The 27,586-nt window shown below is 41.8% G+C and overlaps 1 protein-coding gene across 1 annotated transcript in view; it reads right to left on the reverse strand.

The window, feature by feature from the left end:
• The window catches only part of CLU (clusterin), a 32,359-nt gene extending 12,031 nt beyond the window's left edge, over window positions 1-20,328 (reverse strand). Inside the window, exons 1-4 of the mRNA XM_044663771.1 lie at window positions 20,181-20,328; window positions 9,836-9,964; window positions 4,189-4,337; window positions 936-1,106 (exon numbers count right to left, since the gene is read on the reverse strand). Coding sequence (XP_044519706.1) covers window positions 936-1,106; window positions 4,189-4,337; window positions 9,836-9,923 — 408 coding nt within the window. The 5' untranslated portion in view covers window positions 9,924-9,964; window positions 20,181-20,328. The remainder of the gene's footprint in view (window positions 1-935; window positions 1,107-4,188; window positions 4,338-9,835; window positions 9,965-20,180) is intronic.
• Between the last annotated feature and the right edge of the window lie 7,258 nt (window positions 20,329-27,586).

Here is a 27,586-nt window from a genome sequence, read left to right on the forward strand (position 1 = left end):
GTCCCTGCATTCTTCTAGGCTTATTTATCTGGGTTTGGTTCACCAAAGAATCAATGAATCTGTGATGTCATCAATGTGGGCATTCTCTCCAACTCTGTAGATTAGAGCCTATGTATGACTGCCCATCCAGAAATGTAGCTCTCCCATAAATCTGCCATAGGACAACCACTCACCATGCTAGGGACTTTTCTCCCATTCACCTGACATTACATAAACCTCCATAAGGCATACAGGTTGCCAATTAATTAGCTTATGCACTTACTGAATGACCAGCCCATTTCCCACTCACACCAGTTTTATATATATATATATATCTTAGATTAGCATATAGAAGGACAAATTTCTTTTGCTTTGTCTTGAATGTAACTAAGTGGAATTATTAGGTAGGAGTGATAGAAAGCAAGTCTCTCAAAAGAAAGAACCTAGAATGAAAATCTTAGATCTAAGGTTGGAGTTAATAGGAGAATTAGCATCCTGGCAGCTTAGGGAGCTATAATCATCATTTCATCTAGATCAGTGGTTCCCAAACTTTTTTGGCCTACTGCCCCCTTTCCAGAAAAAGTATTACTTAGCCCCCTGGAAATTAAATTTTTAAAAATTTTAATAGCAATTAATAGGAAAGATAAATGCACCTGTGGCCATCACTGCTTCCCCTGGATCGCTGCAGCATCCACTAGGGGGCAGTGGCACCCACTTTGGGAATCACTGATCTAGATAGACTATGATGTGCCAGACCCTTCTGCTCTTGCTTTACTTCTGCCCTGGGTTTTCTTCTCCTAGAAACAAGAATTCTTACCTGCCATCATTTATTGGCTTGATTCTCTGGTCAGCTCCAAAAGCCTCCATTTCTCAGTGGTTCACAGCTACCACTACCTGAACAGATCCTTTTTCTTAAATCCCCTGTGGGATCAAGGAGGAGGCTACTGTTTCCTTACCTGGCGGCCTACCATGCCTGAGCCACTCCTGCACACCTTGGTGTAGAATTTCATGCAGGTTTGTTTCAGGCAGGGTTTACATTCGTCCCACAGGGTCATCATGGTATCGTTGCACACTTCTGGTTTCTCAACCATCAGCTTCTCTAGGGTTTTGGCCTCTTGGATGGCTTCCTGCAGGTGGGGCAAAGCGATGCCAAAATCAACCACAAAGCCTCTGAATGTGTAATCCTCAGGCTTATTCCTGATTCTGGCAGGAGAGTCTGATCACCACCACTGTTTCATCCCCAAACCTGTACTTTTCAGTCCACACAAGAGCCTTTATGGTTCTCTCCTGATGGTTATCCTTGGGAGAGTGTCAAGATGGTGCATGTATCTCATCCCACCCCAGCCTGCTCCCCAATCCCAACTATAATAGATATTCAAATATCTGGATGTTGTGTGTGTGGGGAGCAGGTAGGCTTTGGTATTTGCCACAAGTATCTAGAGATAACTCTCTTGACCCTCAAGGAAAGCCAATTATCATTCTTAGGCAGTAGGTCCTTGCAGATAATGTTCTGAGAGCCCAGAGTAACCCTATTCCTTTATTTATTTATTTAAACTATTACCTTCTGTCTTAGAATCAACACAAGACTTAATTACCACACAGAAAAGCAGCAAGGGCTAGGCAATTGGAGTCAAGACACTTGCCCAAGGTCACACAGTTAGAAAGGGTTTGAGGACAGATTTGAATCTAGGTCTTCCTGACTCCAGGCCTATCACTCTATTCACTGAGCTGCCTAGATTCCCCATCTATTCCTTTATACTAAACCTGAGCAAGCCCAAGGAAACTATTGTCCCCAAGAAAATATACTTTCACTGCCATTAGACAGAGAGCCCAAGTGAAAGCTTCTCTTATCCACCCTGCTAGAGTATTTCTCCCCTGGAAGACAAGGGCAAGGCATCCAAGATTCCTCCATGGGTCACTGGGAAATACTAGGAGACTTCTGTAAACTGCCTACTCTATGTTGTCCTTGGGACTTTGGTAGAAAGCCTAGAGAAGACAACCAGGGACATAGAGATCATCCCATTGTGAGTCTGTTCCTGGGATGATTTTAGCAGGAGTCAGGAAGGTTCAGGTGAGTAGGTCATGGATATCTCTCAGAATGAGGGTGCCCATCTGGGTCCATGCGATATAAGCTGTCACTCAGTCAGGCTGCCCTTCAGTTTCTTTCTTTGTTTTTTAAAAAACCCTCACCTTCTGTCTTAGAACCAGTTCTGTGTATTGGTTCCAAGGTAGAAGATAAGGGCTAGTTAAGTGACTTGCCCAGAGTCACACAGCTAGGACGTGTCTGAGGCCTTATTTGAACTCAAGACCTCCTGTCTCTAGTCCTAGATCTCCATCCCCTGAGCCACCCAGCTGTCCCACCTTCAGTTTCAAAAAGCTTCATGTATATAGTCAGAGAGCTTGTGAATAAGCCATTCCCAGCAGTGCAACAAAGGCCACGGGACTTCCAAAATTCCTGTCTAGAAGTGACCATGCCCTAGAGGCTAGAAGGGGGCCTCTGGTGGTGATGACCTTAACAGCTCCCTCCAAAGGACATACATAGACTCAAAGAAGCCATGCAGAGACTCATAACTGTACCCAGGTTTGGCAACTTTGCCAAAGAATTCCATTATAATAATAGCTAACATCTATAGTGCACTCACTACATGTCAGGCCCTGTTAAACACTTTACACTTATTACCTTATTTGAACCCCACTCCAACCCTGGGAGGTTGGTACTATAATGATCTCCATTTTACAGATGAGGAAACTGAGGCAAAGAGAGGTGAAGTGATTTGCCCAGGGTTATGCTAACACTAGTAAGAGTCTGGGGTCATATCTGAACTCAGACCACCCTGATTCAAGGTCCAGCTCTCTAGATGTCGCTCCCCCCAATCTCACAGAAGTGCCCCTAAGCAGGTAAAGTACAAGCAAGTTGCTCTTTGGGATGAGGAACTCTGCCCCTGCTCTGGTGGATGAGTGAGGCCATCTTTCCCCTATGTGGTCGGCATGAGTGTTTCCTTCAGGTCCCTGCTAGGTTCCTCTTAAGTCCAAGAGAGGGCTGCTAAAATGTAAGAGTCCCTGTAGATGTTCACGTTGCCAGGACTGGCTGGCGATGAGAGCTCGAGGTAGACTCGTAACCAAGACTGTAGCCACGAGGCCCTGTTTAATTAGACAGGGTGCTATTGGAAGAGGGAAAGGATACTCACAGGGGTGGCAGGCCCTCTGGGTCTCTCGCTCCCCCGACATACTCCTCATTTAGCCTCCAACGGTGAAGCAGGGAGAGGAGATGCTAAAATATTAAGCTAGACTCTTTATTCAGCAAAGGCCTTAAAACGGGAAGTGCCAAGCTGAAAGCACACTTCTGCCAGTGTCTCTGGGTACAGCGTAAGAGAATTAACTAACCCATTTGCCCCATTAGCAAAATGGGCATCATAATATGTCCCATCTAATAATGCCTGGTGGGATCAGCTTACAATTACCCATACTAATGTGATCCCCAAAAGCTGCAATGCGAAGAATTGCTCAGAAAAATTTACTGTGGACAGTCCAAAACTCATTTCTATTTGACTTCTATTCAATCCCCTTTATACTTTTCCAAGGAGAGTCGGCAAATGGAAAAGGAAAGGGACCACCAGGGTCTTGATTACCCATCCAATATTGGCTCTAGTTTCCAGGCTCCTCTTTTAATTAAGAGCCATCACTAAATTATAAGCTTCAAGAAGGCAGAGACTCAATCTTATGTTTTCAGCCCCATCTCCGCCCACATTCTCTCCAGCACAGGGTGTTACACATTTTAGACACTGATAAATATTTACTGAAAAAAACTCAATGTAAGGTAGTGGATGTAGTGGAAAGGTCTAGACTCTGACAATTTGGAAATATCTCTTGGACCAGGATCAGTACCGCAAACTGGAATCCAAAAGCTTTGACAGATTCTCTTTGCTAATCCCAGCAGGCCTCAATGAAAACAGAGCTTCCCTGTGACTCACTGCTTACTCAACTACTACATTTTTAAGGAAAAACAATAACAAACAAAAATCCTGAAAAACAGACAAAACCACAACAGCTACCTAAGATACTCTCCCAGAAGAATTACAGGCTGCCAGAGCAACCCAACCAAGAAAAGCACAGTTCTGGCTCAGACTCCAATGAAGGCAAGATGACTCTTCCCTCATCTCCATGGTGGAGTATACCAGAGGCACTTGGGATGGGGCTGTCCATTCTCACCTCCTTCTGCTTCTTGGCTTCTTCTAGGTTGGTGAGCAGCATTCTGCGATCCTTTCCTGTCTTGTCCATTAGATTTTTCATCTGTTTTACCCCATTGAGAGCATTTTCATATTCATTGCCTATGTATCTATTCCCCTGGGCAGACATGTCTGGAACAAAAGGAAGGAATGAGGCTGAGTGACAATGACAGAATGTTAGCACTGGGGGGACCCCAGAGACAATCTAGTCCCAAATCCTGAAGCTTGCGCATCCCATCCTCAACCCCTAACACCAGCACGTAAATTATTCCCACCACCATATTATAGATGAGGAAATGGAAGCCTAATGGGAGAGTTGGAGATCGCAGCTCATGGTCAATTCTTACAGAAATTCCTAAACTTGGTTTGGGGTCTGGAAACAACAGTATCTGTACAGTATCTAGCTAAAGGGGTGACTGATCTGGCTAATAAGACTGATAAGGTGAGACAAAAGTCACTCCGGTCTATGGTTTCTCATTATTGTGGGAGATAGCCACATTTCTTCATTTATCATTCAGACCATTAAACTTACCCATTCTCTTTGGTGCTCAAGACTCATTCATCCATTCATTTGTTCGTTCGTTCATTCATTCATTCAATGAACTTTTATTAAGCACTTACTATGGACCAGTACTGGGGAATATAAAGACAAAATTGAAACCATTCCTGCCCTCAAAAGGCCTATATTCTACTGGGAGGAAAAACATAAGGAAATATGCTAAGTACTTTCATAAGTGGCAAACAGTGTAAATAAACACAAAATATACAAAGTAAATGTGAAGCCATTTTAGGAGAACAATAGTGGCAACCAGGTGCTGGGATGAATCTATAGAGACCTTGTGTAGGAGGTGACATTTGAACTGAGCCTTGAGAAAAACAACCAGCTTGAGAATTTTTAAAAATAATACTACATATTGTGTTCTAAGGCAGAAAAGCAGTAAGGCTAGACACTTGGGATTAAGTGACTTGCCCAGAGTCATACAGCTAAGAAGTGTGAGATCACATTTGAACCCAGGACCTCCCACCTCCAGGCCTGGCTCTCTAAATCCTGAGCCACCTAGCTGCCCTTTCACTTGATAATTTAAGGAGACAAAAGGTGAAGAGGGAGTGTGTTCCAGGCAGAGGGTGAAACCTGTGTAAAGGAAAGAGGTGGAAAACCGTGTACGGGAAACAGCAAGCAGTCATCTTCTTTTTGAATAAAGAGGCCTGGGTAAAGATAATTAATATTATGAGGCAGAGAAACTCACTTTATTACTGCCATTAAGCTCAGCTTAGAAGTGTCTGTTGTAATTGGGTTTTTTAATGACATTTAGGAAAGATGTTTTTGTTTTTGGCGACTCCTAAGCCCTTTAAGAAAAGTAGCCTGCCCCCTAGGTCATTTTCAGTCTAATCTTGCTCTTAAGAGTGACTGGCTGGCTGACTGACAATGGGAGCGAGTGTCCAGAAATAAGGGAGAAACTAGAAAGAGAAGGTTAAAACAAGTTAGAGAAGCAGCTATAGATGTCTTTCTGCCCATCCTTTCCTCCCCTATCTGAGTGGGATTTTCTTGGCAAAGAAACTGAAATTCCTTTTCCAGAATGTCCCCATTTTATGGATGAGGAACTGAGGTAAACAGAAATTAAATAACTTGCCCAGGGTCACATAGTTAATAAGTGTGAGGCCAGATTTGAATTCAGATCTTCCTGACTCTAGACTTTGTGCTCTATTCACTGCACCACTGAGCTGCCCCTAGGTGGGGGGTTGCATGCTGGCAAATGATTTTCTTCCATAAAGCAGAAAAAATCCAACAACTGTGTGTGTCAAGGAAATTGGTCCAAAGTGAGATGAAGGCAATCTAAGGCTCATTTTAGGATTTAGAAATCATAAGAATCAGCAGGTAGTTGTGAAGGAAGCTTGTGGAGAAGGGTATAGTTTCTGTCCATTTCATGAAGACCCCCTCCTTGGAGTTGGGGCCAAATTCTTGTGTGCTCATGGTTCTTTCCAATTTATTTTTGGATTTCCAAATGTGTATAAGCTCATCGAGATTGATGGATAAGTGACTTCTGGGGAAGAGTGGAATTCTGGTTCCCTGAAAGCCCTAGACCCAGGAGCATGCAGGAGGCAACTGGACCAACTCAAGGATGCTTCAGTTTTCAGTGTATGACTCTCAAAAATCCATAGTCACAAATCAGGGCTTGATTTATTGGTTTGATTGTTTAAATTTAAGAAAGTATTAATAATGCAGATTAAATTTAAAAGTGTGTGTACATCTTTTTTTTTTTCCTGGAAGAACCTGGTTGTTAAATATTTCCCAGGACATCCCAGTTCTATTCTGTAAACATTGCAAGAGCTCCACAAGGAGCATTGTTGGGTTGGTTGGTTGTTTTTTAAACCTTTACCAGAATTCTGTCTTAGAATCAGTACTAAGTCTAAGGGCTAGACAATTGGGGTTAAGCAACTTACCCAGCGTCACATAGCTCAGGAATGTTATTAAAGGCTTAGAGAATAAAATCATCACCAGGCTGAAAACTTGGTGACTCAAGCAACAAGGTGGTTCAATAAATAAGAATGCTGGGTCATGAGTGAGGAAGACACTTACTAGCTCTGTGACCTTGGTCAAGTCACTTAATCTCTATTTCTTCAACCATAATATTGGGATAATAATAGCACGTATCTCCCAGAGTTGTTGTGAGGATCAAATGTAATTGTATTTGTAAAGTGCTTGGCATACAATAGGCACTATATAAAATGTTAGCTATTAATAATAATGTAATTATAATGCATTTTAAGGTTAGCAGAATATTTTATGGACATTATCTCATTTAAGTCTCTCAACACCCCTTCTTAGACCCCAAGAACTATGTCATTGCCTCCACCAGATTAGAAATGTACTTGGCTCCCTCCACAATAGAGTAAATTTAATCTAGTCCAGTGCCATCTGCCTGATGTGCAAACCCTCTAGATCAAACTTTCTTCTCTTCTGCACAGCCGACAGTCCCAGGCTCAGCAGCAGCCTCTCTACAAATAATAGCACCTTTGTTCTCACACTACATCTTCTGAGCAAGGCCTGGCATTATTCACTTTAGGTCATATTTCTCAAAGATAAGTTGATACATATGGAAGCAGCTGTGCTGGACAGGCATTCTGGATCTGCAGTTTGAAGAGGTGGAATTGAATCCCAGCTCTGCTACTTAAGACCTGGGCAAATCAGCTAACCTCCCTGGGCCTCAGTTTCCTCATCTGTCCTGGATGGCTTCTGTGGTCCCTTCTAACTCTGAATCTATGATCAAATGATTTGTCCCTTCTGGTTCTAAAGCCTACAATTCTATGACTTGTTGAGCCCTATTAGGTGTTTATCATCCCCCATAGGGTACAAACTGTATAAGACCCAGTCTCCACCCTAAAGGAGAGAATCATTTGGTCAAGGGCACAACATTCATGCACATGGGGCAGTCAGAGAAAAATACAAAGCAGTCTTTTTCCAATCTCATGGTAGACTGTATATGGAAGGAATTCAGATATAGATTATGGTTCAGTGATCAGGGAAGCCTTCCTGAAGGAGGGGGGCTTTGAGCAGTTTTCAATGTGGAGTAGGCTTTGGTGCTATGAAAAGCAATGAGAACAACCCAAGTCAGTGAATAAGTCAACGAAAATAGGGCAACCCACACGAGCATGGCATGCTTGTAGGAAGACTGGCTTGGCAGGAAGTGAATTATGGTAGATAAGCTAAGTAGGGAAGGTAAAGCCAGATTGTGGGAGGTTTTGAAAGTCAACCAGAAGCATTTGGGCTTGACACCTAAGAAAAGAAAAGGTCCAAGAGTGCGGAGGATACTTATTCCTTTCTGCCACAAATATTTAGGGAGTGTAGACCACATACGGTGCACTGTGCCAGGTGTGAGGGGAATTCAAAAGAGGCACAGGACACCTCTTTGATTGACATCATGTTCAAACTGTACCCCATCCTGGAATATACTTCCTCTTCATCTCTGCCCCTGAGAATATCCGAGCTTCTGTCAAGATGCAGCTCAAAAGCCATCTTCCCTACCTGAAGCCTTTCCTGAGCCCTCTCCCCAGCTGCTAGTGCTCCTTCTACCCCCATAAAATTACTCTGTATTCACTTTGTATAGCTTTCTGTGAACATATGTGCACCCACGTTTATGGTTTTACCAGGTATAATGACATTAAAGAAGATACATCGTCAGCTGCTTTGCTGAGGGGCCATGAGCTCTTTCCACCCAGCTGAAACCTTCTCCAGGTGTTGTCTCCCCCATCAGAATGGGAACCCCTTCAAAGCAAAGCCTTTTTTACTTTCTTATTTGTAAGGCCAGCACTTTGTACTTAGTTAATATCTTTTTATTCTTTCATTTATTCATTTTCTTTCCCCAAAGAAGGTAAGTTCCCTAAGAGCAGGAACTGTTTCACGTTTGTCTTAGTATCACCCAGCACTTGGCATAATGCCTGGAACCGTGTAGAGCTTCATAAATGATGGCTGACTATTGGGTGTATGATTCTGGGTCACAGTTATTTGGATATGTGTCTTCTTGTCCTTCCCTCCTCCGATGAGACTGTAAGTTTCATGAGGACGGGAACCTGGTCTCATCTAACCTTTTCATCTTTCTGAGTGCCAGACACAAAATGGGTATTAACAGTGCTCAATCTAATGAATGAAAGGATATCTGAAAAGCACCCAGCATGGTACCTGGCACATAGTAGGAGCTTAATAAAAGTTTGTCTACTTCTTTCCCATTCCTTTCTCTTCCTAGGGATCTTTGGAAATTCATTTCCTCAGAGACTTCCATTCAAGCACCATCCTCTGCCTGAGGGCTTTCCTAGTCCCACCAGAAGCCAACGCCTTTCTCCCCAAGGTTACTCTATAGCTTCGGGGAGGGGGGGAGGGTATTTATAGTTATCCCTTCCACATCTCGACTGGTCCCATCATGGTTTTGACATGTCACCAATTGGCGTAAGAAATCGAATGGAGTTTGGGGAGAGTTTTACAGAAGCCACTGATATTCTGCAAAGACTAGCAGATGACAGGAAAAGTTTAGAAATTCAGAAATAGATACTTAACCCAAATTTTACAATGAATACTGTAAACACCCCATAAAACAGGGGTTGGCAACGTATGGCTCTTGAGCCATATCTGGCTCTTTTGAGGACCAGATATGGCTCTTTCTGCAGGAGCCATAAAGTCAATTTTTTTTCAAGCACTGTTACAAGAGCGCACTGTGAGCACTGTACGGCTCTCACGAAATTACATTTTAAAAAATGTGGCGTTTATGACTCTCACAGCCAAAAAGGTTGCCGACCCCTGCCATAAAAGAACAAGATAAAAATCCAACTTCTCCACTGGTATGAAGGGAGGGCCAAAAGACCTTTCAAAGATTTTCCAGGTTGCAGGAGTGCTCCTCCGTAACACCCTCCTCCCCATGTGGAAAAGATAACTGCACTTCTTTCTGTGAATGTTGTCTCTGTTATTAGAATGCAAGTTCTTTGAAGGCAGGGGCTATTTCACTTTGTGTCTGCAGCACCCAGTCGGTCCAGGGCTGGCACATAGTAAACAAGTGCTTGGTGATGGACTGACTAAAACTAAAGAGCTGGTCCTCAAAATATAAAATCTGTACAGAAATATGGTAGCATTACTGACTTACCCTGGAGGTCATTGGGAGTAATCAGTGCCTGTCCCTTCTTCCAGCTTAGTGAAAGCCCAAGAAGCAAAAGCAGCAACAGGGACTTCATTTTGCTTGGTTTTTTGGTTCCAGAATCGTAAGGCAAGGAGGCTGCATGAAGAAAAAAAGAGGAGATGGGTCAAAGTAACTGTGGAGACTGAGCTTGCTGGCGTCCATGGCTCAGCAGGCTGCCTTCCGGCAAACTGGGAAAACAGAAGCTGCATATGATATTTGAATCCCAGTTTATAGGCTCAGAATGCAAGCAGATTCAGTGACCGAGTCAATCACTCCTTGACACTGGCTTCCAGTTACCCTGGTAATAAAATTAGGCAGAAATTTTGATCATCCACAATGAAACCAGAAGGACAGTGAAGCCTACAGATGGCAGATGGCTTAGGAAGAAGGTAAAACATTATTCTTAGGCCAGCTAATGCAGTGATGGGACCACATCTCTTTGAAGGTTTTCATGCCACCAACCAATGATTAGAATGTGAAATCTGCAGGTGACGAAGAAACTTTATTTAAACAGAACAAAATAAACAAAATCCCATTTAGCTATACAGATGATATGACTAGATTACCTTGAAATACTAGAAATTCTTTGTTTTTTTAATAATAATAATAATAATAATAGCTAGCATGTATAAAATACTTTTAGGACAGGTAGGTGGCATAGTAAGTAAATAACGCCCTGAGCTTGGAATCAGGAAGACTCAGCTTCATGAGTTCAAATCTGGTCTCAAACACTTACTAGTTGTGTGACCCTGGGCAAGTCAGTTATCCTGTTTGCCTCAATTTTTACCTATCGAATGAGCTAGAGAAGAAAATGGCAAACCACTGCAGTGACTCTGCCAAGAAAACCCTAAATGGGGTCATGGAGAATTGGACACAACTGAAAATGAGTTAACAACCACATATAATGCTTTTAAGGTTTGCAAAGTGCTTTTACATGTAATCTCATTTGATCTTCACATCAGCCTTGGGAGGTAGATGCTATTATTATCCCCTATTTTACAGATGAGGACACTGAGGCACAGATAAATTAAGTGACTTGCCCAGAGTCATACAGGTAAGTGTGAGGCCAGATTCCAACTTGTCCCAGTGCTCTTTCCATAATGCCACCTACTTGCCTCATTTGATATGGGCAGAATATAATATACTTAACTACATCTATTTAAAAGTTCTTTTGAGATTTTGTGGTTATGATGGACTTTTTGAATGCAGTTTCAGTAATGGCCTTGTTTAAAATAGCAAGATAAGTCTAAAATGGAATAATAATAGAGCATTTATGCACTGGGATTATGGTCTCCATTTGATCAAAACGGACTTGCATGTCCCAACTTCAGAAACCTTTTCTGCTCCTTTTGATCCTTTCTTCTTCTTTCTCTCCTTCCCACACTCCCTCTACATGTCTATGTTCTTGATACCCGGGTCTAATGGACTAGTATACAATCTTGCCTATAGAGGGACCCAGCACCCATGCCTCCAGTTCTCAGACCAAGCAATATATGATCTGTAAAGGGCTAGGTTTCTGCACCTACTGAGGTCCCCAAACACGAGGGAGGTGAGGGGAGAGAAAAAAGAGAGGAAGAGATATGGAAGGAGAGAGAGAGAGAGAGAGAGAGAGAGAGAGAGAGAGAGAGAGAGAGAGAGAGAGAGAGAGAGAGAGAGCGCATAGTTGGAATGTAACAGAAAGAGCCCTTGCCTAGAAAAGTTTGGTGATCTGAACTGGAGATCCAACTCTGCCACTTACTGACCATAAGACCTTGGGCAAGTAACTTAGTTTTTCTTAGTCTCTGTCTCCTCATCTGTAAGATGAAGGATTTGAAATAGATGGTTTCTAAGGTTCCTCCTAGTGCTGACATTTTGCATCTGTTACCTTGACTAAGACTGAGAGGGAACAAGGAAATCCCACAAGAAAGACAATTTCTTCTCTGGGTTCTTAGGCCGCAACAAAACTCCAACTAGCCAAGCTTTTGGTATGACCATCAGGCTGTTTTGTTTTTGTTTTTGTTTTAAATGGGGCTCTTCCCTTCATTAGGTTCCCAGCCAATATAACCTGCCAACCAGGCTCCTGCCACAGAGTGACCATAGTCCTGGGGCCAGAAAACCTGGCCCAAGGCCTCACTCTTATGCAATAGATACTTTCCCAGAAGCTAAAGGAGCTGTTACACAATAGCTAAAACCCTCTCCCCCAACTGAAGGCCACCCATTTCCCATAACCCGTTGGGGGAGGTGGGGTCCCTTTTTCCTAGAATTGTCCATTGTCTATTGATCAAAAGGGAACAGGAGCATTCTAAGGACTGGGGGAACAAATGGGTAGAGGCAGACGATGGAGGGCCAGGCAGAGAAAGTTGGACAAAGGCAGATACCACTTCAAAGATCTTTTTTGGTTCAGTGGTCCCCTTCCTAACACTTACCAAAACATTAATGAAAGGGCACATGAAAGAGCTTACCCAACTAATGAGTTGCCTGAATTATCTTTTCAGAACTGGATGGGCAAGGACTGGAGAGCAAACTGAGCTGGAGGGGCAAGGTGCCAGTAGTGCCCATCTGCATAGCCTATGGCTAGGAACAGCCTGAGATTTTTTTTTTTCAGATACCTCCCCTCCTATACACACTGTCCAAAATATTGTGCCAATCTGCTTAATGAGACCTGAGGTTCCTCGGGGGAACAGAGACCACATAGGACCAAGGATTTCAAGCTGAAGGGGAATTGTAGAGACCATCTAGTCCAACTCCCTCAGGCTTCCTCAGAGGCAGCTGGTGGTTCAGTGAATTGAACCCTGGGCCTGAGTCAGGAAGAGCTGAATTTAAACAATGAGTTGTGTGACACTAGGCAAGTCACTTAGCCTCTGTCTACCTCGGTTTCCTCAACTATAAAATGAGAATAATAAGAATTGGCACCAGCCTTCCCATAGTTGTTGTTGTGAGTATCAAAGAAGATAATATTTAGAACAAAACCTGGCATGTAGTAAGCATTTAATGTTCTTTCCTTTCCATCTAATAGGGAAAAGAATTTGGGCCTGTGGAAGGAAAGGGCTTGACCGAGGTTATGCAGATAGTAAGAAACAGACAGGATTCAAACTCAGGTTCTCCAAATCAAAATCCAACATTTTTCTGCTACACTTTCATTCCCCAGAGAAAGAGAAATGCAGCTTATATATATATATGTATATACATATACATATATATAATACAGCTTATCTATAATATAATATAGTAAAAAAGAATGATGTATTTTAGTCAGAGGACCTGTTAATAATTTTTAAAATAATAATAACATTTATATGGTACTGTAATTGATATAGTCCTTTATAAAGCACTTAAAAAGTACTTTATAAATATTATCTCAGCAAATATGTGACTGAAGCCATATGTGAATGTTGGTCTTTCTGACTCCAGGCCCAGGGTTCCATCTAACCCCTAACTGCCTCAAACTCTGGCACTTTCTACCTATGTGACCTTGGGCAAATCAAAACTTCTCTGGGTCTGAGTTTCCTATGATTTTATGCACTTAATAGTGACTTTGATATAATTACTGGTCTCGGAACCTGGCTTTCTTTAGGCTTGACTCAAATCCCACCTTCTGAAGATCTTTCCCCATGCCCTAGTCACCCTTACTGCTTTCCCTCTGAGATTTCTTCCCTCTACTCTGTTGAGATCTTGTAGAGCCACAGTTGTTTGCATGTTGTCGCCCTCATTAGAATGTGAGTTCCTCGAGGTTGGGACTGTTTTTTAGCTTTCTTTGTATCCCAGGACATGGCATATTTTGGGTAATTTTTCAATCGCAACACCCCATTTGGGATTTTCTTGCCAAAGATACTAGAGTGGTTTGCCATTTCCCTCTCTTGATCCTTTTACAGATGAGGAAACTGAGGCAACAGGGTGTGGTGACTTGCTCAGGGTCCCACAGTTACTAAGTGTCTGAAACTAAATTTAAACTCAAATCTTCCTGACAACAGACCCAACAATCTATCTATTCAGCCACCCAGCTGCCCTAGCATATAGTAAGCATTTAATAAATGTTCCTTGACATAAGAAGCTCTGGGTGCCTAAGAAAAAAGCACATCTACTTCCAAGTTTTATATAAAGTCTGACCTTGGGAATGGGCGTGAGTTAGACCTTGGCAGTGATGAACTGAGGCACGAATAAATGAGCATTACTCAGACCCTGTTCAAAAATAGCCTAGTCCATTTTGGGCTAACCTATCAGTTACTTCCTCCCTTTGCAAAGCTCTGCCTAAACATAGTTTTATCTACCTGACCTTGCTCCATATCGATTCAATTTCCTCATCATCTTCTGGACTGTCTGATAGCTCCTGCTGGGTGAGAAGTAGGTGCAGTGCCTCCCAGCTGCTCCTATTGGGTGATCTCCACTCCTCCCCTCCCTGCATTCTCCAGGCTCATCGATCCAGTGTCGTGTCCCTGAGACCGGATGACTTGAAGTGACCTTGCAGGTATCAGGCTCCCTGTCGGGGCTGACATCACAAACTCAGACAGGCTCAGTGCCTTCAGAGAAGGCTGTGAGAGGGTCCAGGGGGAATGGTAGGAAAGAGAAAGGAGGGGATAGAAGGAAGGGAATGCTAAAAGGGCTAGTCCACATAGTGGCTTTTTTTTTTAACCTCCACTGTGAAAGAATAAATCAACACTTAGAATTGGAGCACATACAAAGTTCAGAGGAAAGATGTAATTCACCCTCCCTAAAAGTATCCGAACCCTTAATCCATAGCATGAGGGGTCTTTCTCAAGGAGAGATTACAGGTTCAGAGAAAATAGCAAAGATACGAAGGTAGAAGATAGAGTAGCCTATATATAAGAACAAAAAATTCTATCTGGCTACACTGCAGAGAGAGAGAGAGAGAGACACAGAGAGAGACAGAGAGAGAGACAGAGAGACAGAGTAGGGTTTAATTTTTATTTGTTTATTTAAACTCTTACCTTCTGTCTTAGAATCAATACTGAATATTGGTTCCAAGGCAGAAAAGTGGTAAGGACTAGGCAATTAGTGTTGGCACACAGCTAGAAAGTGTCTGAGACCAAATTTGAATCCAAGACTCCCATCTCCAGCCTTGGCTTGCTATCCCTTGAGCCACCTAACTGCCCATCTCCACATTCCTTGCTATTTTTTTAATCCTTTTTTTTTTTTTTTTTTTTAAACCCTTGTACTTCGGTGTATTGTCTCATAGGTGGAAGAGTGGTAAGGGTGGGCAATGGGGGTCAAGTGACCTGCCCAGGGTCACACAGCTGGGAAGTGGCTGAGGCTGGGTTTGAACCCAGGACCTCCCTTCTCTAGGCCTGACTCTCACTCCACTGAGCTACCCAGCTGCCCCCTCATCCTTTGTTTTTGAAGAGGACCAATGGAGCAATGACTTGCTTGTGAGTTAGATTTAAGTAACGCAGTGTTGCATGTACAAGACATTTAATAAATGCTTGCTAAGTCTAAATCCTAACATCACAGGTATTCAGTAATAACCTCTGTGCTAAAAAGTAGGGATGAAGGGACTTACTCAGGGCGGGGCAGATACCCTGATGTGGATAAGAAGTCATCCATCCTCTATACTTCCCACTTTTTCCAATTCTCCTGTTCTCTGGTTCTTCCATCCTAATTCCTTAATGACTCTATCAGTATTTTTCAGTCTCATCTTGTCCAACCACCCTAACCTCAGCCTCCCACTGGAATTTTAAGTCTTGAGCCAATGGATAAGACAAGAGATAGGTAAATAACTACTGCTGTTGTTGGGTGGAACCCTCAAATGCTCAGTCACTCAGCCTGTTTAACTTTATTCAGCAAACATTTATTCTGTCTGTGAGACTGCTTTGTGATATTAAAAAAAAAGATATAATAGAAATAATCCCTTCCCTCAATGAGACAGCTAAGTGGTAAGTATCCTTAGATACTTAGTAGCTACGTGATTCTACGCAAGTCACTAAACTTCTGTCTGCCTCAGTTACATTAACTCTAAAACAAGGATCATAATAGCACCTACCTGCAAGGAGATCAAAACAGCAAGTGGTTAATTGTGGGAACTGAATGACCCACACTGACTCCATCTTGTGACTCAGTTCTGGAGCGAGCTCATTCCCTTTCTATTCAGTTATGGCTTTCATCCAATTTCTGTCTTGTGATAAAACTTGATTCAATTGTAGGAATCAGGAGAAAACTTTATTGCATTGTTTGAACCTGGCCCTGTGTGACTGAGAAACTGGACCACTTAAATCTGCTGTTTAGAGACCTTTAGCCAAGGACCTACATTATGCTGACCAAAAACTGAGCTAGATTCTAACATTCCTGCAGGGAGTTCTCACAATTGTGCATCTCAAGCAATCCTTATGTCCATCTGAAAACTGGCCCAGTATCAATCAATCAGTTATTGGTTCCATCTTCCTTAGATTGCCCTCGGACACTTGGAGGGAATGGGGTACCTCTTTTTCTGAAACTGGGGAATTGCACCTGTTTGCTCTCTCTCTCTCTCCCAATTTGAAAAGTCCCTAAGCTTTTGCCCAATTAGAAATCAAATTACTTAATGTTATAGTTTCCATTTAATTAATTCGTCTTATTTGATGAACCATTTTTTAATATATAAAAGTATGCATTCCCCTGTATTCAGAATCCAGCCCTAAGCTGAAGAAGGGGCCTGGCCCTTATTTGTTAGGTAATTGCCATGCATTGCTTTGTAAATGGAAAAGCTCAGAAACTCAAACCTTTGTTTCTCCAGTCATTTTATCTTTCACAGAAGTCCCAGGGTTGTTGTAAGGATAAAAGGAGATGCTATTTGTAAAGTGCTTAGCACAGTACTTGGCACATACTTCTTTCTTTGTCTTCCTCTCTCCCTCCCTCTATCCTATCCTTCCTTCCTTCCTCCTACCCTCCCTCCTTCCCTCTTTCCCTCCCTCTTTTCCTTCCTTCCTCCTTCCTTCATTTCTTCTTCCTCCTTCCCTCTCTCCCTCCCTTCCTCCCTTCCTTCCTCCCCTTTCCCTCCCTCTTTTCCTTCCTTCCTTCCTTCCTTCCTTCCTCTCTCTCTCTCTCTTAAAAGCTTAAAATCTCTGAGTCTAATTTGGATTTTAAGGATTTGGACAGGAATCTTCACAGTGAAGTTCCTCATTGTTTCTGTCATCTCTACTATCAGTCAGTTGATTAGCTCTAATCACCCTTATCCTTAGAGAGACCTCCAAATATCTTATAGAATAGTGTCATGGAAAATACAGAAAGGTAAGAGCCAATTGACTTGTGCTCTGGTCCCAATTCATCACTAACAAACTATTTGACTTTGGGGAGATGTTTTGCTTCCTCGAGCCTCCATTTCCTTCTCTGTAAAATGAGGATGTTTGGTGATCTCTAAGGTCCTTTCAAGTTCCAGCATTCTATCTGGTCATATAACTGGAGAAAGGAGGGCTGAGGTAGCTCTGACTCATCAGGAAGAAAACAGCTGAGTGTGAAAGGCAAAGAAAACAAATAAGCAATTATATAACTCCTACTATATGCCAGGCTCTGTGCAAACACTTTACAAATATTATCTCATTCAATCTTCACAACAACCTAGCAAGGTAGTTACTATTTGACAATAGAGGAAACTAAGGCATGTAGAGGTTATACTTGCTCCAGATCATAGAGCTAGCATCTGAGGCTGCATTTGAATTCAAGTCTTCTTGACTCCAGGTCCAGCACTCCATCCACTGAGTCACCTAGCTATCTAAGGGAGGGAGGGAGGGAAGAAGGAAGGGTCATGGATAAAGAAGTAGATATAGAGTTAGGAAGAGTTGAGTTCACTTGTGTGACCAAGACAAGTCACTCACCTCTTTGGGTCAGTTTCCTCATCTATAAAATGGGAGGAAATGATAGCTCCTATTTCCAGGGTGGTTGTGAGAATCAAAAAAGATATATAGATATATGTGTGTGTATATAATGAGTTGCAGATTTTAAAGCAAATGTTAGCCAATTTTATCTTTAAATCTTACAATAAGATACACTGTTATATTATTCATAGAGCCCAAAGGCCTTCACAGGAAATGATAGGCAGCTGGAATAGACTTTACCAGCCATGCGTATGGGCTCTGACCATCCTCCACAAATGGTATCCAAGAAGGTGTCGATGGGCCCTTGGTCACTTAGAGCATTAGAGGCCACCTGGAAGCATTGTCTCTATACAGTTAATCCCCTGCCTCTAGAGACACACGCTTTCCTTGGTCAATTGACACATAATCATAATAGCTTCTGGATTTCAAAGTCTATCTTTGATTGCCTCCTACCTGTATAAAGTCATTTCTCATAATGGGGCCTTGGTTTCTGCCTCTATATAATGAGGGAGACACACTAGATGTCCTCTGAGGTCCCTTCCAGTTCCAGTGTTACTGTAGAAACCAGTGATGTTAAAAAGTTCTAACTCTTCTGGGTGATTTGGAAATTCTGATCTACCAAAAAGAGTCAGAGTCCAACTCTGAGTTAGAGGTAGAATGTGCCTTTAGACGTGATCTACTATCGCCCTTTCCCCTCATTTTGTGGGTGGGGAACTGGTAAAATGACTTGCCAAGGTCATATAGCTCATTAGCGGCATAGCCCAGGACTCCGGCCTAAGGATTTAGACCCCGAAATCATTTCTTGACATCACCTAACTGATCTGTTCTAAGCAGGTGTTTTTCTGAAAGAAAAGGGCCCTGAAAGAAATCTTCCTTGTTCCATGACTCACAATCAAGGAGAATGCTTGGCCTCAGTAAACCAAGTTCAAGAACTTGTCCTTCCTTTCTGGCAGCTCTCTTCCTCTTTCCAGTTCACCAGGTAGCTTGTAAGGGCTGTAAAGTCAGGACCCTGGATTTTACATTTACATTGTCTTTTCCAGTTTACCTCCTCTGCAGATCAAAGTGGCCTTGGCAGAAAGGCAGAAAATACTCCCAGGGGCTGCTAGCACCCATTTCTATGGAGCCATATGGGGGCTCCAACTACTCCCTGGAGACGAAGGATGAAATTTCCCTGTGATTTATGGAAACTGGTGGGGGGTTGGGGAGAAGGAGGACAGGGGATGAGGAGGCTGAAAACCTCGACTGACCTATTTTTTATAAGCAGTAATGGGTTAACAACATCAGAGGATCATCATTCTGGAAGTGGGAGGAACCTTAGCAGTCACCTAGTGGAAGTTCCTCCTTTTGCAGTTGAGGAAATGGGCTCAGAAAGGTTAAATGATTCATCTAGTAACACAGGTGGGACACAGCAGAGCCAGCTTTCAAACCTGGGGCCTCTGGCTCCAAGTTCAGAGTTCTTTCCACTGAAGAGAAAGGATAACTATAGGGAGAGAGCTAGGAATAGACGGACCCAGCAAGCTCTTCACAAATTGTCCTTTCAGCTCTCTTCACAAAGGTTATTTCTTATTCATTCTTCATGGCATGGTGAAAGAGGGAAGGAGACAAGAAAGAGGAAAGTCATTCATAATTGTTAGCTATTCAGTAGATACCTGGGTACCCTTTACCTGGGTCGAGGAGGATCCAAAGACCATGCCAGAGTTAATAATGATAATAACAATAACAACAGCAATATGAAAGAATAATAGGAAGATCACAACTTGTCCCAGGACCTTTTCTTTCTAATCCATTAAAAAAGATAAGAACAAGAAAACAATAACAACAACAATAGCCATAGTGGCTAATCTTTAGATGGCACTTTCAGTTGGACAAAACACCTTGCATATATTATTTTCTTTCATTTGATTCTTCAACCACCCTGTGAAGTAGATGCTGTTATTACCCCTATTTTACAGGTGAGGAATCAAGGGCTGAGAGGGATTTTGAACCTACAAAAATGATAATGAAAGAAGTAATAATAATAGCTGGCATTTCTGTCTCATGTTAGAGCTTACAAAGTCCTTGACTTCCACGATGAGCTCATCTGAGCCTCCCAAACCACCCTGTCAGGTAGGTATTACCTGATTCAAAACCTCACAGCCCTCATAGAATCAGCAAATATCAAAGAAAAAAATGACTTTAGAAATTAGCTTTTCTCATGATCTTACCTCATTTTTACAGGTGGAGAAACTGAGGCCTGGGGAAGGGAAATGACTTGCTCAGGTTCTCATGCAGATGAATAAAGGCAATTAGTATTAGAACCCAAATTTCCCAGTTTCTAGTTCAGGCTTTCTACATTCTCTCTGAATGCAATCTGAGTCCACAGTCACCTCTTGAGCACCGTCACAGACATGCCTTCCCTCCCATAAGAACCTGTGTCTCCCCAGGTCTGGTCATGCTAGAAGCAGACGCCTGCTAAGACAGGTGCATAGTTCCCCATAAAGTCTGTGCGAGATCTTATTTGCCATTGAAAAGGATTTTACGAAGCATCTCACCCTGTCAGGAGGATGCCGGGAGGCCCGGCTCTGCTCCTCTCCTCTCCTCTCCTCTCCACTCCTCTTCTCTCCTCTTCACTCCTTTCTTCCTTGCGCCCTTGGTGATGTCTGATGGCTGGCGCTGTGGGCAGTATTTATAACCCTCTGCGCACGCACCCCTGCCTCTCTCACTCCCGTCTGCAAACCTAAATGAGTCATAGACAAAGAATGCCCTGGAAACGTTCAGGGAGCATTCTGGAAGCTGGCAACTGGAGTCAGGGCAGGCTGCAGTGGGAGGAGTGGCAGCAGGGGGCACCTGTGCTCTGTGGATGAAGGAGCAGCGAAAAGGACTGCAGTCTACTTGGGACTCGGGCTTCTGAACTGCAGCCAGGCAATAAAGGAAAAGCAAAAGGCAGACAGAGAGAGAGAGAGACAGAGAGAGAGAGAGAGAGAGAGAGAGAGAGAGAGAGACAAGCAAGCAAGACAAGACAAGATTTAAGGGAGCTGGGATTAATGCAAAAGTCGGGAAAGCGACCACCCCCAGAAGGGAAACATCTTTATTTTTATATACATCGTAGACCCCGAAAGTTTTTCATCCCAGACAGGACATTTTCCAAGAGCCTGCCAGAGGGGGCTTTGTTTTTCATTCTAGAGACACTGGGGGACGGTTCTGAAGATTTTCAAGTAAAGGAGTGACGTGCTTAGGCCTATGCTTTAGAGAAATATTAATTTAGTAGCTGTTTAGAGGCGAGTCTGGAAAGAAAAAAGCCTAGGAACAGGGAAACCAATCAGATGGCTATTACAGTAGCCCAGGTGAGTCAGGGAGAAAGGGGTGGGATGGTAGGCTTATGAGTGGAGAGAAGGGGATGCTCCCCCTGCCTCACCCCAGCACTGGAGCTCACTGAAATGCAGATTTAGAGAAATCTGAAATCCACTAACTATATACCACCACTCATGGCCCAATTCACAATTCCCCAGACTCAGTCATTCTGTAAAAATGATTCTTCCCATTGAACATATTACCTATCATCCCATTTCAATGAGAAACAGTCAGAATGTGTGTGGGGGAGGGGAAGCGGGGAGGTCAGGGTGCTGTGCAGAATTGAGGGCTAGAGAGAGAAGAGCAGCTATGGGGCAGTGGAGAGAACACTGGGTTTGAAGTCAGAGGAATTTAACATGAATCCCAGCTCGGTAGGTGATCAGAGGCACATCTGATGCTCTCTTTAGTCTCTGTTTTCTTGAATTTAAAGATGAGGAAATAATATTTATCTTACAGGACTGATATGACAATTATGAATTTGGTGTCAGTTTTTATTATTCGGTTCAATCTTGGCAGCTAGGTGGCACAATGGATAGAGGACCAGGCCTGGAGTCCATAAGATCTGAGTTCAAGACCAGCTTCAAATACTTCCTAGCTGCCTAACTCTGGACAAGTCAATTAACAATGTTTGCCTCAGTTTCCTCATCTGTCAAATGAGCTGGAGAAGGAGAAGGAAAACCACTCCAGTATCTTTGCCAAGAAAACTCCAAATGAGTCCATGAAGAATTGGACACAACTGAAATGACTGAATAACAACAATCTTAGTAGAAAGCTGATACTATGCTTCAGTGCCTAGAAATTCCAGGAAGCCCTTCTGAAACCAGAAGCTAAATTGAGACCCTTACATCAGGAATAATATAGTCTAGACGGCCAATAACTAGTAAGAGTGGCCCAACAGCAGAGAGGTGGCCCGAGAGAAATTTTAGAGAACTCTTCTGTGGAACATCAATAAGCCTTTTTGACCAAGGTCATAGATCCAGAGCTAGAAGGGAGGCCGTGTGGTCCCATACCTTCAATTTACAGGCAAAGAAACTAAGGCCTAGAGAAATGAAGTGACGATCTGTCAAAGGTCCCACAAGAATTGGGGCCACCAGGATAAAAGAGCATGTTTCTTCTCAGTGGAAGAGGGGCCATGATGAAGTAGGAGGACATGTTTGCCTTAAGTCTTTGATGAGCTGGTAATAGGTAATATAATTATAATATAATAATAATAGGTAATAATAATAATTCCTTGGGGCTTCATTCAGGATAATACCTCTAGTAAGTCTCAAGAGTGGGATTCAAACTCATGTCTTCTTGCCTCTAAGACTCAGAAATACCCACTCTACTACCCCACCCTTTATCTCAGGTTCTATAACTTCAGGGAGCCCTTGTTACCTCATCTGTGCCTAGGAGATAAAGCTACCTGTTCTGTTCTACTTTATGAGGTCGTGAGAATATAAACCTATTTTGAGAAACAGAAATTTGTCCTGTAAATATTTTTCTAAACTTCTTAATAATTATAATAATTTTTTGAAATGTAGTGGGTTTCCTTGGGACTTAAACCATCATGAAAAGTCTTTAAATGGAAGTGGGCTGGCTGGCTGGCTCTACATTGGGAATGTTGTAGGGAGAGTTTCTGTTTGGATAGGGGTTGACTTAGATAACATTGAAGGAGTTACTGTAATTCCTGAATATCTTCCCATAAGAAATCTGACTCACCACCACTGACTGGTGGTCACCCCCAACAGACTGGCCAAGTTAAAAAGAAACAAACTATGTGACTGAACACATAATGGCAACATTAAACCTCCAGTTGTTAATGATTACTCTTTAACAATTACTGTTCTTGTTCTGGTGAGGGATGGTGAGGGTAGGAAAAGAATACCTCAGAGAAAGCTAATAACATAAATTCTTTACTTTTTTTTATCATTATTTGTTTGATTAGAAGTGATCTCACTCTTATGCTGTTTGATCATTATCTCTATGTAGATAACATTCATTTCTTTTTTTTTTTAAACCCTTAACTTCTGTGTATTGGCTCCTAGGCGGAAGAGTGGTAAGGGTGGGCAATGGGGGTCAAGTGACTTGCCCAGGGTCACACAGTTGGGAAGTGTCTGAGGCCGGATTTGAACCTAGGACCTCCCGTCTCTAGGCCTGCATTCATTTCTTTATATCTAGTTCTGATCATTTTTCCTGAATTCTAGTTTCTCATGTCTAGTTTCTGTCTGTTAAACATCTACAGTGGAAAGTCCATTCATATCTCAAATTGTACAAGCCTAAAACAGAATTCATTATGTATGCTATCTGCCCCCCAAAAAACTTATCCTTCTTCCAAAATTCCATTTGTGTTGTTCCCTCGAGGCGACGAGTATCACAGAGGATAGCCTAAGACTTTGGAGTCAGGAAGACCTGAGTTTGAATCTTACCTCAGGCACTAGCTATGTGACTCTGGACAAGTCACTTGACCCCCATTGCCTAGCCCTTACCACTCTTCTGCCTTGGAGCCAATACACAGTATTGACTTCAAGATGGAAGGTAAGGGTTAAAAAAATTAAAAAATTAAACACTATATAAATATAATCTATTATTTGCTATTTGAGAGCATTGTTCTCCTTCTAGTCACTAGGCAAAGTAATCCTTAGCTCTTTCCTCTCTGTCACCACCCCATATCCTATTAGTTGTCAAGTCTAGCCATTCTACCTACATAGTATTTCTTCTATTCATCCTCTTCTCTCCCCTTATAAACCTACTGCCTTGCCCGTATCACCTGTTCCTGGTTTGTTGTAATGGGCTTCTGATTGGTTTCTCTGCTTCATGTAACTCTCTTCTTTAATCTACTCTTTTTTTAAATCCTTACTTTTCATCTTAGAATCAATACTGTATATTAGTTCCAAGGCAGAAAAGCAGTGAGGGCTAGACAATGGAGGTTAAGTGACTTGCCCAGGGTCACACAACTAGGAAGTATCTGAGGCCATATTTAAACCCAGGACCTCTCAACTCCAGGGCTGGAGCTCTATCCACTGAGCCACCTAGCTATCCCTCTAATCTGTTCTCTACAGCTGCCAAAGAGATAACCCTAACATATATCTGACCACTTCATTTCCCTACTCAGAAATCTTCAGTGTATTGCCTATAGGATAAAATAGAGAGTCCTAAACCCAGCACTTAAAGACTTCCATGATATGCTTTCACTCAACTCTTCTAGCCTAAACGAACCTAATAGTTGTTCCCTAAGTGTAACAAGCCACCTCCTTCCTCCATGTATTTGCACTGTGTCCTCCATACTTGAAATATACCCATTTTTTATTTGCGATAGGTCTCCTAAATATTGAGCTACTCAATACAGGAAAACATGGAGAAGAATCACAGAATGAGAACATCTGAAGGAATTGTAATATGAACAAAGGAAAAACCCACACCAATGAGATAACATGTTTACAAGATGACTTAAAAAAATCAATGACTCTTCTAAATGGAGAGAAAGGCACAAGTAGGTAGCTCAGTAGATAGAAAGCCAAGGTCTGGAATCAGGAGGTCCTGAGTTCAAATGTGACCTCAGATATTTCTTAGCTACATAACCCTGGGCAAGCCATTTACCTAATCTTTACTGCTCTCCTGCCTAGGAACCAATACTTAATATTGATTCTAAGACAGAAGATAAGAGTTTTAAATAAAATAAAATCAATAATAATTATTTCAGCAGATGTCCGAAATGATCCAGAGAAATTTAAAAAGGAAGGGTTGAATTATATCCATTATACTGTTTAAAGAAGGAGCAAAGTCTGATTTCACTGAAAGATTTTCACCAAAAAAAAAATGGTGAAAGTTTTTTTGTTTGTTTGTTTGAAGTTTGGGTGTTTAAAGAGAAAGAAAAACTTAGGGAACTGTCATCAGTCATCCACAATACTGCTTTCTGTATGCATGTCTGCCAGCTACCAATTCTTGATCTTAGATTTGTAAAAATCACTTAAAAAAAAAAAAGCAAAGTCACTTTATAGGTAATAGCTCATTCCTCTGGTGATATTGGATAAGAGACCTTCCAGGAAGGGGATTTCAGTTTGCTTAGGTTCATTGTTTTGATGAACCACTGTCAACTTTCCACTCCTAACATTGAATCTAAACTTTCTTAACTCAGTTGTTTCTTATGTGTCTCCATTCCTGAGGGACCACAATTTTTCAGGCAGGTTTTACATAGTTGAAGAATTGATTCAGTTTTTTTTGTCTCCTTTCCTTCTGCATTTTCCCATATTTCAACAGAACAAACCAGATGTCTTTCTTCCAAGGTCAGATTTCTCTCATAATCTTGAGTTCATGCTCATGTGGGTGAGTTACAAATAATGGGAAACTTACAAAGAATGTTCACAAGAGAGGATCCTGACCCTGAACATTTATAAAGAAGGAGGAAGCAATTTGTATAAAAATAACTGTTATTAACAATACAATTTTGTTAATAGATATTTTTAGAAGCTACTGAATAAAATAAATTGAGACATTATTTTGTAGTAGGGAAACATTGTTGCAGGATCTCATTAGATTTCTTTGTAAGAGGCTTTTGTAAAGGCTCACTTTTTTAACCTTTACTTTCCTTCTTAGAATCAAAAATGTATATTGATGCCAAGGCAGAAGAGCAGTAAGGACCAAGCAATGGGCCCTAATAATAAGTGACTTGCCACACAGATTGAAAGTGTCTGAGGTCACATTTGAACACAGGACCTTCCATCCATGTCTGGCACTCTATCTACTGAGCCCCCTAGCTGCTCCCTCCCCCCCCCCACCTCACTTCTTTTTGAGAGGCTCCCAATAGCTTCCCATTCAATGCTCTTGAAAGTGGAGCTCTTCTTTGGTCATAGGTAAAGGCAGAGGCAGAGAAAAGGGTGAGTCTCTAGTAATACCTGAATCTTGAGTGATCAAGAAGTCATTGGCTTTCTTCTTTACGGTGGAGAACAGCAAATTGACAAATGGACGTATGTGCTTCTAAAACACAATACTCCAAATTCAGACTATTAGTAGCTATATTTCAAAAGAATAGTATTAATCCACTTTCCTCCCTACATATCCCAAATAATTCCTTAAAGTGCAATGGCTAGAAGGAGAGAGGGTATTGTAATTAGGAACTGTGTCCCCCAAATTGCTAAATTGTGAATGCCCCTTGGTCTAGAAATATAACCACTGGGTCTATACCACAAGGAGATCAAAAAAAGAGGGAAAGGATGCATAGATACAAAAATATAGCAGCTGTTTTTGTGGTGGCAAAGAACTAAAGGCCAAGGCAGCATTGGGTAATAACTGAACAAAATGTGATGTATGAATGTAATGAAATACTATTGTGCTACAAGAAATGAAGAGGATGGTGTTAGAGAAACTTGGCAAGACTTGTAAGAACTGATGCAGAGTGAAGTGAGAACCAAGAAAAATTAATAATTTACACAATAACTACAAACAACTTTCAAAGTCATTTCACTTTCAAAAACTTAAGAGCTCTGATCAATGCAGCATCCAACCAGGATTTCAAAAGACCCATTAGGAAATATGCTGCCGACCTTCTCACAGGTAATGGAATTAAGGTGCAGACTATGACAGGACATGATTTCTGGACATGGCCATTGTGGGAATTATTTTGCTTGGCTATGCATGTTTGTTACAAGATTTCTGTTTTGTTTCCAATAAGGGGAGATATGAGATATAGAGGAAATATAATTTTTCATGGAAAAAATAATAAAATCAGATTAAAAAAAAAGAAATGCAAGATCATGTAGAGAGGGATCTGGGAAACCTCAAGAAAGAAAAAAAAACCCTTAATACTTACCCAGCTTTTAACCATTTGCATGAATTTATGAGTGCCTGAAAATTTTTAACCCAGATTGTCTTCTTCCAACCACCTAGAAAGCTTGGGGCCCTTCCTTCTCCAACTCCTGCCAGCTGAAGTAAGTTCAGGAAATATCTGCTCATCTTAATGTAGTTTAAACCAAACATCATTAAGATGGTAGATCTTCTGGGAGGAAATATAATCCCAAAGTAAAATGCAAATGATTTTTGGTTTATTCTCAGTTTAGAATGACGTGTGTTCTGAGGGAACTCTTGGGAAAACAGTTTAGAGCTGCCTGGATTCTATTTTTATGGGAGACCCTAGGCAACTAGGGCCATCTTCCCTTTAGTTTAGCCCCATTCAGGAATTCATATTAAGTGTTTGCAAGCAAAAGACTATCAGCATTGACAATGATAAATCTTCCTAAAACTTAACACTCAACAATCTAACACCTAAACCTATCCCTCTCTTGTTTAGGGCCCCTCACATTCGATTCTGGGGGAGTAGAACATTTGATCATTTGGTAAGAGGAAGGAAGAAGGTTACCACTTCAACTAAACTCTATAGACTAGATAGATTTTTCTTAGTTACAAAAGATCAGTGACTCATCTTACAAAGTTATACTTTCTTGTATGTAGCTGATAAAATAAAAAAGGCACTGGAGAGCAAAGTAGACACAAAGGAAAAAACCCCACTTTTTACTCCTTCATAGATATAAATAGCATAAAAAGAAATCCCTTCATTTAGTAGGGAAGTATCAGCTAGAATAGAGGCATAGTGCTGAAAATATATTTAATTTGGCCAACAAAGAGTAAGGGG

Source organism: Gracilinanus agilis, chromosome 2 (assembly GCF_016433145.1).
Source record: "Gracilinanus agilis isolate LMUSP501 chromosome 2, AgileGrace, whole genome shotgun sequence".
In the NCBI taxonomy this organism is placed as follows: domain Eukaryota; kingdom Metazoa; phylum Chordata; class Mammalia; order Didelphimorphia; family Didelphidae; genus Gracilinanus; species Gracilinanus agilis.